The sequence below is a fragment of the Gigantopelta aegis genome, chromosome 3 (genome assembly GCF_016097555.1).
Source record: "Gigantopelta aegis isolate Gae_Host chromosome 3, Gae_host_genome, whole genome shotgun sequence".
NCBI lineage: Eukaryota > Metazoa > Mollusca > Gastropoda > Neomphalida > Peltospiridae > Gigantopelta > Gigantopelta aegis.
The window spans coordinates 81,787,355-81,797,933 of NC_054701.1; the positions used below are offsets into that span (position 1 = coordinate 81,787,355).

The 10,579-nt window shown below is 37.1% G+C and overlaps 2 protein-coding genes across 2 annotated transcripts; one reads left to right on the plus strand and one right to left on the minus strand.

The window, feature by feature from the left end:
* Positions 1 to 96: 96 nt before the first annotated feature.
* On the minus strand, positions 97 to 3,969 carry LOC121366229 (28S ribosomal protein S33, mitochondrial-like). The gene is made up of 3 exons (XM_041490753.1): positions 3,785 to 3,969; positions 1,742 to 1,974; positions 97 to 547 (listed from the first exon to the last, which is right to left on the minus strand). Exons 2-3 carry the CDS (start codon positions 1,948 to 1,950, stop codon positions 442 to 444), a joined length of 315 nt encoding a protein of 104 aa, XP_041346687.1. The 5' UTR covers positions 1,951 to 1,974; positions 3,785 to 3,969; the 3' UTR covers positions 97 to 441.
* Positions 3,970 to 4,039: 70 nt separating this feature from the next.
* On the plus strand, positions 4,040 to 10,059 carry LOC121366239 (5' exonuclease Apollo-like). Its single transcript, XM_041490762.1, has 3 exons — positions 4,040 to 4,150; positions 5,809 to 6,191; positions 8,156 to 10,059. The coding sequence occupies exons 2-3, from the start codon at positions 5,809 to 5,811 to the stop codon at positions 9,654 to 9,656; spliced, it is 1,884 nt and encodes a 627-aa protein (XP_041346696.1). The 5' UTR covers positions 4,040 to 4,150; the 3' UTR covers positions 9,657 to 10,059.
* Positions 10,060 to 10,579: the final 520 nt, after the last annotated feature.

The window sequence follows — 10,579 nt, forward strand, 5'->3', positions numbered from 1 at the left end:
ATGTTCAGTACTAGCACAGGATACTTTTCTGTAAGTATAAAAAAAAATAACATGCAAGAATTCAGATGCCGACTACAATAACAACAAAACAAAATGTACTCAAAACGGCTCACACAGCTTGTTAGCACATATTTATTTCACTGCATAAATCACAATTAGCATTATCGGCAGAGTGGTTTTTTTTTTAAATAAATCAATAATATGAAAGACAAACACTTTAAAAAATATTTTCACCTTCACACATGATGTCATCTATTAGTCTAGTCTGTTGGTAATTTAACACAAACTGATGAAACTGAAGATGCCCAACAAAGCATTTGACACATTTACACACCACATATTTGACACATTTACACACCACAGATCTGACATATTTACACAGCACTGATACATCCACAAGATGCCATGTTTAGTCTGTTCCTAACATATCGTACATCTCGGCTACTTTTTCTTCATTGCTCGTTTTCCTTCTCCTTTCTTAGGTTTAATCTTTCCACGTAACACTCTCTGTCGTTTCATTTCCTCTTTAAAATCCTGATGCTCATCTCTGCAAACAAAAAAGTTTGTTTCGTTTAACAACACCACTAGAGCACATTGAATAATTAATCATTGACTTTTTGATGTCAAACATTTGGTCATTTGGTCACACATTTTATTTACGGTTATATGACGTCAGACATATGGTTAAGGACCACACAGATATTGAGGGAGAAAACCTGCTGTTGCCACTTCATGGGCTACTCTTTTCGATTAGCAGCAAGGGATCTTTTATATGCACCATCCCATAGACAGGATAGCACATACCACAGCCTTTGATGTACCAGTCTTGGTGCACTGGCTGGAGCGAGAAATAGCCCAATGGGTCCACTGACGGGGATCAATCCCAAACCGACCGCACATCAAGCGAGTGCTTTACCAGTGGGCTATGTCTCACCCACATCAGAGAATGGGTCCATCGAGGAGAATTGGATCAATCGACCTAAATGCCTCAGGTAAGTGCTCTACCAAAAGAGTTGGATCCCACCCACTTGAAAAAAAGTTAAAATATAAATAACTATACAGTTTATTTTATTACCGGTAATGATTTTCACAAGTTATTAAAACAAATTATTTGTGCTAATGGAATTGTCGGCTTGTCAGTCTGAAAACGTATGTTTTGACTTCAACTGTCGGCAAATATCTCGATGAAATATGCTTCATCATCAGCTTGACCTAAATTAGGGCAGCTTTGGCTCCCCATCACTCCCCTGAGACTAGTTCAAGGAGAATAATATTAGATCCTTTTAACAAGTAAATAAAATAAAAAATACTAAAAAGAATTAAATAATTTTAACAACATCACTAAAGCACTATTGGATATCAAACATCTGTTATTTCTGACATAGTCTTATAGAGAAAATTACTACATTGTTCCATTAGTGGCAAGGGATCTTTATATATATATATACCATCCGACAGACAGGATTGACTTTAAGTAAAAATCGTCAGTTACAATCAATTATATCTATCTAAAAAGGCGCAGACCCTCATTTCAGCCTGTAAACATGGACACTAAGTTTAGGTAATCTACAAACCTGCAACACACATTTGGATAAGGTTATAACGTAGAGAAGCTAAAGTCTGTGATGTTTAAACAGGGAAATACTGTCTAAAATAACTATAGTTTGTCTTACTAACCATTACTTCTCAGACGGACATGCTTTTTTAGAAACTAGGGTCTGTCCCTTTAACATCACCATACCTAAACAAACCAAAGTCTCGGACAGTTCTCATCAATAGATGCGTCTTCGTATAACTAGGATAGTACTCTGTAATCTCTGGCTTCAGGTGGTATGGTTGCATACTGAAGATTTTCACAACTTTCATGGATGTGGGGTTTGTTGGTCGTGCCACTTCACCAAATATTCGGGCTGCGAGACGCCCCATACGCCTGGCATAGTTAGACGTCATTGTGTATTTAAATATAAAGCAATGCTGTAAAAACAAAGGAAAAAAAAAATAGCTCAAAATAATCAAATTCAGATCTGATATTAAACAGATTTTTAAAAACAAGTACTGAAGTAGTGTAAATGGTAAAATATTAACTGGTTTAATGCATCAGGACAGGACAGGACAGGACAGGACAGGACTAGGTTTTAACATGTACATTCAGAGCAAGCTGTTGTAGCACACGCCTGTCATGGGCACGGAAAAGGTGGGGGAGGTAGGAGGAAGGACCACCTGCACTGACTGGCGCAAGAGAGCACCAGCCGCCCGGATGATTGGTAGCAGGCAGAGGCTATTGTGATGCTATGGAATTTGGAATTTGGATGGTGGCCAAAAGAATGACAAAGGGAATGAGTGCGCATTTTGAATTAAGGAAATTTGGCGCATATTTGTATGGTTGTTCTAAAGAGTAAAAAAAAGGGAGCTACGTATAGGTTTGGAATTAGTGTGTCGAGAGTAGCTCATTAATTAAATCTTGTTGATGCTGGGGTGTCTCCCTAGGTTGCCCATAGGGCCTTTAAAAAGGGCCTGATCTCTTCTGAGCATGGCATGACAACCTTAATGCATCAAAACATCATGGGTTTATAAAGGTAGGTGTAACAATACAGTGATCAGTATTATCACACTGTGATAGGAATGATTATAATGTCTGAAATATGATACATCAATTTATCATGGTAGCTGTATCACAATACTCAAACATGTTAAAAATATTAAAGTCACAGATCTTAATACCTGAGGTACATTTTTTTCTTATTTACATAAAATAAATATTGAGCTACTACAAACAAAAGGATGGCCAGATTTTCTCAAATTGATAATTTAAACTAGCTACTGGGTTTGCATTTGTCACTAGCCCTGTGTTAAAAAGCACTAGCCACTGGCTATATCAAAGGCTATGGATTTGCCGAACTCTGGATGTTTTAAGAGATACTGGACGGGTAAAGAGATATAATTACCAAAAATATTTTACACTACCTAAAAGTTACATATAGAGTCAGTATCATTAAAGATCAGGATACATTGTATATATGATACTATCATTACCCAAGTATCAGGACCTGTATCGTATCACAACCTACCTGTAACGTTACAATCCTAATTTATATCACATGGATATTATGGGGAAATTACTGGATAATATATGTTATGCTTTGCAAGATATTTTACTTGCACCATACCACAGACAAGATAGCACATACCGCAGCCTTTGATATAACCACTGTAGTGTGTTGGGAGAGAAACCTAATGTTAAAGTATGTTGTGTTAACAACACCATTAGAGCAAGTTGATTTATTAATCATTGGCTATTGAATGTGAAACATTTGGCAATTTTGACATATAGTCATAGAGAGGAAACCCGCTACATTAGTAGCAAGGGATCTTTTATGTGTACCATCCCACAGATAGAATTGCACATCCCACAGCATTTGATGTACCAGTTGTAGTGCACTGAGACTGGAACAAGAAATAGCTCTACGGGGATCAATCCCTGACCGACTGTGCATCAAGCGGGCACTTTAGTCTTTACCACTGGGCAGTCCTGCCCCAGAAACCGAATGAGGCGAAATGTCAACTTGATCTGAACATGGTCAAGCATTCCCAATAACTCTATCAAATGATGTTGATAAAAGAGGTTTGTGAACAGGTGAATGTATGTGGTGGTTAAATTAGTTCACCAAAGTCGTCAACGTTCACGGTCGTAGACTCAATGACAACACCCCCACCCCCACCCCCACCCCCCCCACCCCACCCCACCCCTAAATCCGACGCCCTTGAAAATAAATATGAATCTTACCCTGGCCAGGTAGGCCTACGTCTCACTCTAATTGAATCCTTTTCTGCTTTTTTTTTTTTGTTCAGTATGTCAGGACATTATCCTCCTTTATATAATATAATGCACACTAAAACGAATGCTAGTCTACTAAATAACAAAAAACTAAAATGTTCATAACTGCAAAACGTGTTTTAGTTTTAACTGGTTTTGTGGATGATGTTACGCTTTAGATCTTTACGCTTTTCGCAAACAATTAAATATCAGTCTATTAATGGTAAACACGGAAGTTTGTATTTGGCTCGCTTTTCAAACAATTCCAGCGTCTGCATAACTGTATGATGATATTTTAAAGAAAAAAACAGTCTGTCTTGGTGTAAAACATTTAATGTAATATATTCTACTTTTGTGTATTTTTGTAACGGAACCTTTGCCGTTTGCAATGTCTCTGCAGACTGAATTTGGGGACTTTGTTTATGGTTCTAATAGACCAAATCAATTCTTATTGCCGATAACGTTAACGTTTACTAATAAACTGATATAAGCAGCGTTTCAACACACCCAGGAAGTACAGCAATAAAAAGTGTGGCACCTCACATCTAATCTACCTGCAAGAAAATGGGGGCGGGGGGTCACGTACCATTTAAGAGATTTAATTAATGTTTTTAATAGCAACTGTAATTTTTGCTGAAAATTGCAGTTCCATTTTTGGGGGTACCCCGGATTAGTTTCAACCTCTGGTATGTACTGCATAACAACTGTATAACAAATAAAAGTATTTATTTATTGGCAATGGATAATAGTATTTGCACAAATAATCAATGTCACATATTACTACCAATCACACCCACAGCTGCTTTAACTCCGTAAATATTTGACGGGGCACATCAAACTTTTACACGGAACTCTTCTTTGGTACTGTGCAACCTTATGAATGATTCCATCAGAATCATAACCATATTTGAGATCCCGTCTCATCTTACACTTCTGTCCCAAAATCTGAAGTTCACAGAAACAGAGAATCCTGCTGAATTGGCAGCCTGGTTTGTAAATTTGTTTGAATAACCAGGGTTAAATTCAGTCAGCCGTTTTGTTGCTAAGGTCGATGACAGTCACTTTTCGCACCCTTGTTTTGGCTTCAAAACAAGAGTAAAAAAAGTGACTGTCCTCGATCTTAATGCTTGCTACAAATTACACTGCTAGATTGATTTTTTTACTACTCATTAAACTGAATGACCACTTGAGGAACCAGTCAAAATAGCATTTAGTGAATTACAGCTGGCTGTCAGGGAAAGTTGGGGGCCAACCAATCTATTAAAATAAAAGTATTTGGAACACTTCGGCCAGTTCTGTTTACCAATATGCAGCTACATTGGGAGTGCTCGATTGGGCGATTGTATTTCAGTGAGAACTATTATTAAAATCAAACCAGTCGAGCAAAATTGAAGCAAAAGCCCTATGTTGTTGTTGAAAATGGCTCCACCTTAGAGCATTGCAACAGTGCTGTGTTTCCACATGCATACACTAATATTTGCCATCTTTGTTGGAATCCAGTTGGAGTTAAAAACATTTTTATAAATAAGCACAAGAAGAAAACATATATGTTTTGAAAAGTTCTGTTTGTATTCTAATCCACTAAATGTTTCAGCTACCGAAACCAGTCACTTTGCTAATATTTATGGCTGATGCAACAGTTCTTGACAGTCATGTGGGAAACTTTGCTACATTACAGTCAATTTAGTGCTCATTTGAACGGTAGATACAGTAATAAAAAGCTAGCTATTTGCATAACAACTATCGCTTTATAAACATAGATATACTTTAGAACCGAGTTGCAGAGAAACAGATCTCTTATGCCAAATACAAATTTTTTCATTTTTTAAATAAAATTCGGGCTATTAAAAAATTGAACGGGAAAGTCAGTGCTAACATGACTTGGTCAATCCTAGACTCACTGCACATCAAGCGAGTGCTTTTCCACTGGGCTATGTCTCACCCTAGTCTGCACAAAGTTAATAGCATTTTATTTTGATTTATTTATTTTGCAGATGTCTGTAAATGGTTGCATCATACCTGGAACTCCTATAGCTGTTGATTTCTGGCATGTCAAAGAACTGAATGCAGCCGATTTTGTTTTCTTTCTGACACATCTGCACGGTGACCACATCATTGGCTTAACATCGACATGGCAGCATCCTATCTACTGCTCCGAGTTGACAGCAAAGTTCCTGACAACACAGTGTGGAGTGGAAAGAAGTCTTCTACGCCCACTGGAAGTTGGATGCACCCATCTGGTGCCAGTGCCTTCTAACGATGATGAGGATGCTTCGTACATTGCGGTTTCAGTCATTGATGCTAACCACTGTCCGGGCTCGGTGATGTTTCTTTTTGAGGGATCATTTGGAAAGATTCTTCATACTGGAGATTTCCGGTACAGTGATTGCTTATTGGTGTACCGTACTAACCATAACGATTCAGGCTGTAGGCATCTGATTTTATACGTCTGTCATTCTTATTGTAAATAGATATCCTGAGTTTCTGCCATTGCAGAGGTGAATCTAGGAGGGGCTCCAGGGGCCTGCGCCCCCCCCCCCCCCAATTTTTGCGATAGTTATAATTTTATTATATATTAATTATAAAAAATGTTACGATCCCCCTCCAAACCTCCCCCAAAGTTCCCCCGGCATTCTACCTCATGTCACTGGGGGCCCCCTAAATGGATTTTCTGTATCCGCCACTGCATTGTAAGATGTTTTTTTTAAAAAAACAGCCTTTTGAATTGACTAAAATTACATATCAAATATATTTTATGATTTAGAATATAATTATCTTTAAGTTCATTGTGTTTCTGGTCATCCTAATGTCTGTATTAGCCCAAAATAAATTTTGCCTCCCAATAATTTTATACATTTGGAAAAATATATATTTGGAAAGGAAGTTTAAGCTTCTGCTAAGCATTACAATGATTGTATTTCATCATTTGAATTGTAGGAATAATTAATAGTAACATTTTCAATGACACTTGATAATCAATTATGTTTTTTCTCCTGATGATGTCAACATTTAGTTGACGAAACGTTGAGTTTTTAAACTTGTGGTTTTAAACAGAGACATTACTTTTATTATAATCAATTATCACGTTGGTAGAGTCCATCCGTTCAATTTGCCAATATAACTGAGTGCTCATTGGAACACCCATTAGAAGACACTAAAAAGTACCTAACTTAAAAGACCAAGTTATTCATTAAAAGACAAGTTATCCATTGAGATATTGATGTGAAATTTTGTGCATAGCTTTATTATGTACTGTTACAGATCACATTTTTGACTGAGATATGGCCCTTAAAGTTAGCGAATATTCATTAGATCCCTACCGGTCCAATCAGAGGGAAATATAGGTTTCCTCTCTGTCTGGCCCACATGTTTTCCCGATGTTTTTTGCAGGCGGCTTTGAGATATTGAGGTGAAATTTTGTGTATAGCTTTATCATGTATTGTTACAGATCAAGTTTGACTTTCATGGCGATTTACTAATTTTTGATAAAGTTATAGCCCTTGAACTTGGGTAATGTGAAAATTGTTTTTCCGGACTTCTTTTTTAGGCTTTGAGATATTGAACTGACATTTTGTGTATAGCTTTATCATGTAGTGTTATAATTTACCCATTTTTGACAGAGTTATGACCCTTAAACTTAAGAGATATGAAAATTTGTTTTCTGCACTTTTGTTTTGCAATAGCTGAAAATATTTAGATGAAAATGTTTAATTCTTTATCATGTACTGTTACTGTAACCCTTGAATTTAGGAGATACAAAAAATTGTTGGGTCAGGTAGGCGATGTGTATTGCTTTAGCAGTACCCTCAGAATGCTTGTTAAAATATATTTTACCCCCATGGGTCATAAGATCAATCCCCCATTATTGGACCCATTGGAATATTTCTCATTCCAACCAGCCTTTCATGTTTAATATATCAAAGATTGTAGCATGTTCTGTCCAGTCTACCATTTTAAAAGTACATGTACATGTATATATTATAATTCATTATTGCTCTTTTAAAAGAGTAGCCTTTGTGGTGGCAGTAGGTGTCTACTCTAACATTTTAAACCAAAGGCCATAACTGCTGACTTAACAATGTCCTGCAGTATCATTAAACAAACATTCCATTACTGTCCTTTTTTTTTCTCAAGAGGGCAGGACATAGCTCAGTGGTAAAAGTGCTTGCCTGATACACAGTGGGTGTGGGATCAATCCCTGTCAGTGGGCCCATTGGGCTATTTTTCGTTCCAGCCAGTGCACCACAACTGGTATAGCAAAGGCTGTGGTATGTGCTATCATGTCTGTGGAATAACGTTTCTCAGGAATAAAGTATGATATGTTTTTCCTTGTATTTTCAGGTACAAATCTGAACTCATAGAGAACAGTGTTTTACACAACCACAGAGACTCCATTGATGTTATATACCTGGACAACACGTTCTGCAGCAGTCGGTGCATCTTCCCAGCACAGCATGAGGCAAGAAAAGAGATACTGGACATCATCCAACAGCACCGAGATTGTAACGTCGTCCTGGGAATGAGGAAACTTGGTAAAGAGATTCTCCTGGCATGGCTAGGCTTGACCCTCAAAGAATGGATCTCAGTTCCTGGGCAAATGTACTCCAGGATTCAGACTCTGGGACTGCCAAATGTTTTCAGAATATGTGACAAGAGTGTCAGAATTAGGGTTGAGCCTTTTCATCTGGTGTCGAAGAAAATGCTCGGACGATGGAACGAGGTAAAGAGAACAATTGCCATCTTGCCAACAGCCATATACACAGGGATCGGCGGAACTCCATACGCAAATCAGAACGATGTGTTTGTAGTTCCATATTCAGACCACTCCTCCTACTCAGAGCTGCTTGAGTTTGTTTCCAAGCTGAGGCCTTGTGCAGTGGTTCCTATTGTGTCCTCAACCACAAGAGGTCCATTTGGAGTAGACATATCTTCAAGAGCCGACATGTCTTGTTTTGGGAAATATTTCAGAACGCCTGTTGATGGCGTGACTTCAAGACGGGCTTTGAGACCGACCAGTAAAGCACCAAGTATCCTGCTACCTGTACCTGGTGCTGATCTGAAACGGAAGTCACTGAAAAGAAAACGAAGTATTGGACACAGAAAGGTCAATAAAGGTATTCAATATGTGTCTGAGGATGAGGATTCGGATGGGAAAAATCTTCAGGACAGCTGTTCTTATGAAAGAGTGAATCCAAACATGAGATGTAATTGTTCAGTTGTTAGTTCACTGAAGACGAGAAAACATGCTGATTGCCAGATGAAAAAGTTGGATTCAGAACCAAACATCACTAGTGATGTTTCCAAAGATGAAAATTGTTTGAAAATAGATCCTTCTGGTGACATAGAAAAACCAGATCTACCTTCGACAAACTGTTGTTGCATCTGCAACGATAAATTCATATCAAAAGGAAACATTATAAATGATGTTTCCAAAGATGAAAATTGTTTGAAAATAGATCCTTCTGGTGACATAGAAAAAACAGATCTACCTTCAACAAACTGTTGTTGCATATGCAACGATAAACTCATACCCACTTTTCCAGTATCATTGCCAAACTGTGATGTTGTAAAGCATGTATCGGACTTGTGTAATAGTAAAATATTTCAAAATGGACAACTGATTGGAGATCACTCTATAACTGAAAAAAGTAAAAAATATTCCAGTCATAACAAAAGTTGTTTACAGCCATTACCTGTTAAAATTTCAGTTGAGACATTGTCTTCCAAATTTAATATGCAAGCAAGATATACTGTTAAAAGTCTTGTAAACCAGCAAGCAAAACAAGAACATGGTACTAAGGCACTTGTGTTGGTTCTAGAGAAGTGGTTCTCACACAGGTAAATTTAATTCATTCAGGAACACTTTACTTAGTATCAAACTGAAAGCATTCCGACTTCCTGTGCAAGTTTCAGAGACTGCAGTTGTTGTTATAAACAAAATATTCTCTGCAAATCAGTATTATTCAAACATTTAAACATTTTCATTTCTATATCCGTGTAGATACAGTTACTATTTCATTTATGTTTCACTTGTATGGTTAATTCATGTTGCATAAATTGTTAACCTTTTTATTTTTATACAATTAAATGGCATAATGATATGTTACTCATACTAGTTTAGTAATGTATTAAACAACATTAACTCTAATAATAGTTAATAACTATATTGCTGTTCTAATACAGATTAATGAAACACTTTTACATTTGAATATTAAATCAAAGCTCAAGTTGATCCATGAGTAAAAGATGTTGGATTTGTTTTGTTTTTACCACATCAAGGATTTATCCCCAGGTGTTCTGTGTGTCCGAACATAGGCACTGAAAATTTGCAATTTCTGTACTAGAAATTCCCAATATATGTGTTATAAATTTAATTACTAGTATGTCTGTTCTCAATAATAAATTAATTTAACACTGATGTACTGCATTATTCAGTCAGTTGAAAAGATCCCAAGTATCATGTACTCGCCCTATTTTTCCCAATCCCATCAGACATTGGACCCTGTCGAAATATTCTGGATAAACTTTAAAAACGGGTCATTGGAAGACATTTTACCCTGATAGCAAAGTCAGAAAATGTCAGTTCTTTAAAATATAAGGACATAATATGAAACACTGCGTGTGTGTGTGTGTGTGTGTGTGTGTGTGTGTGTGTGTGTGTGTGTGTGTGTATCAGGGTTGAAAATTAACCCCTTGGATATTACCGTGATCATAGCAAACTTGAAATTCTAGGGCAGTTCCATAACTGGATGGTTTATTGAAAAT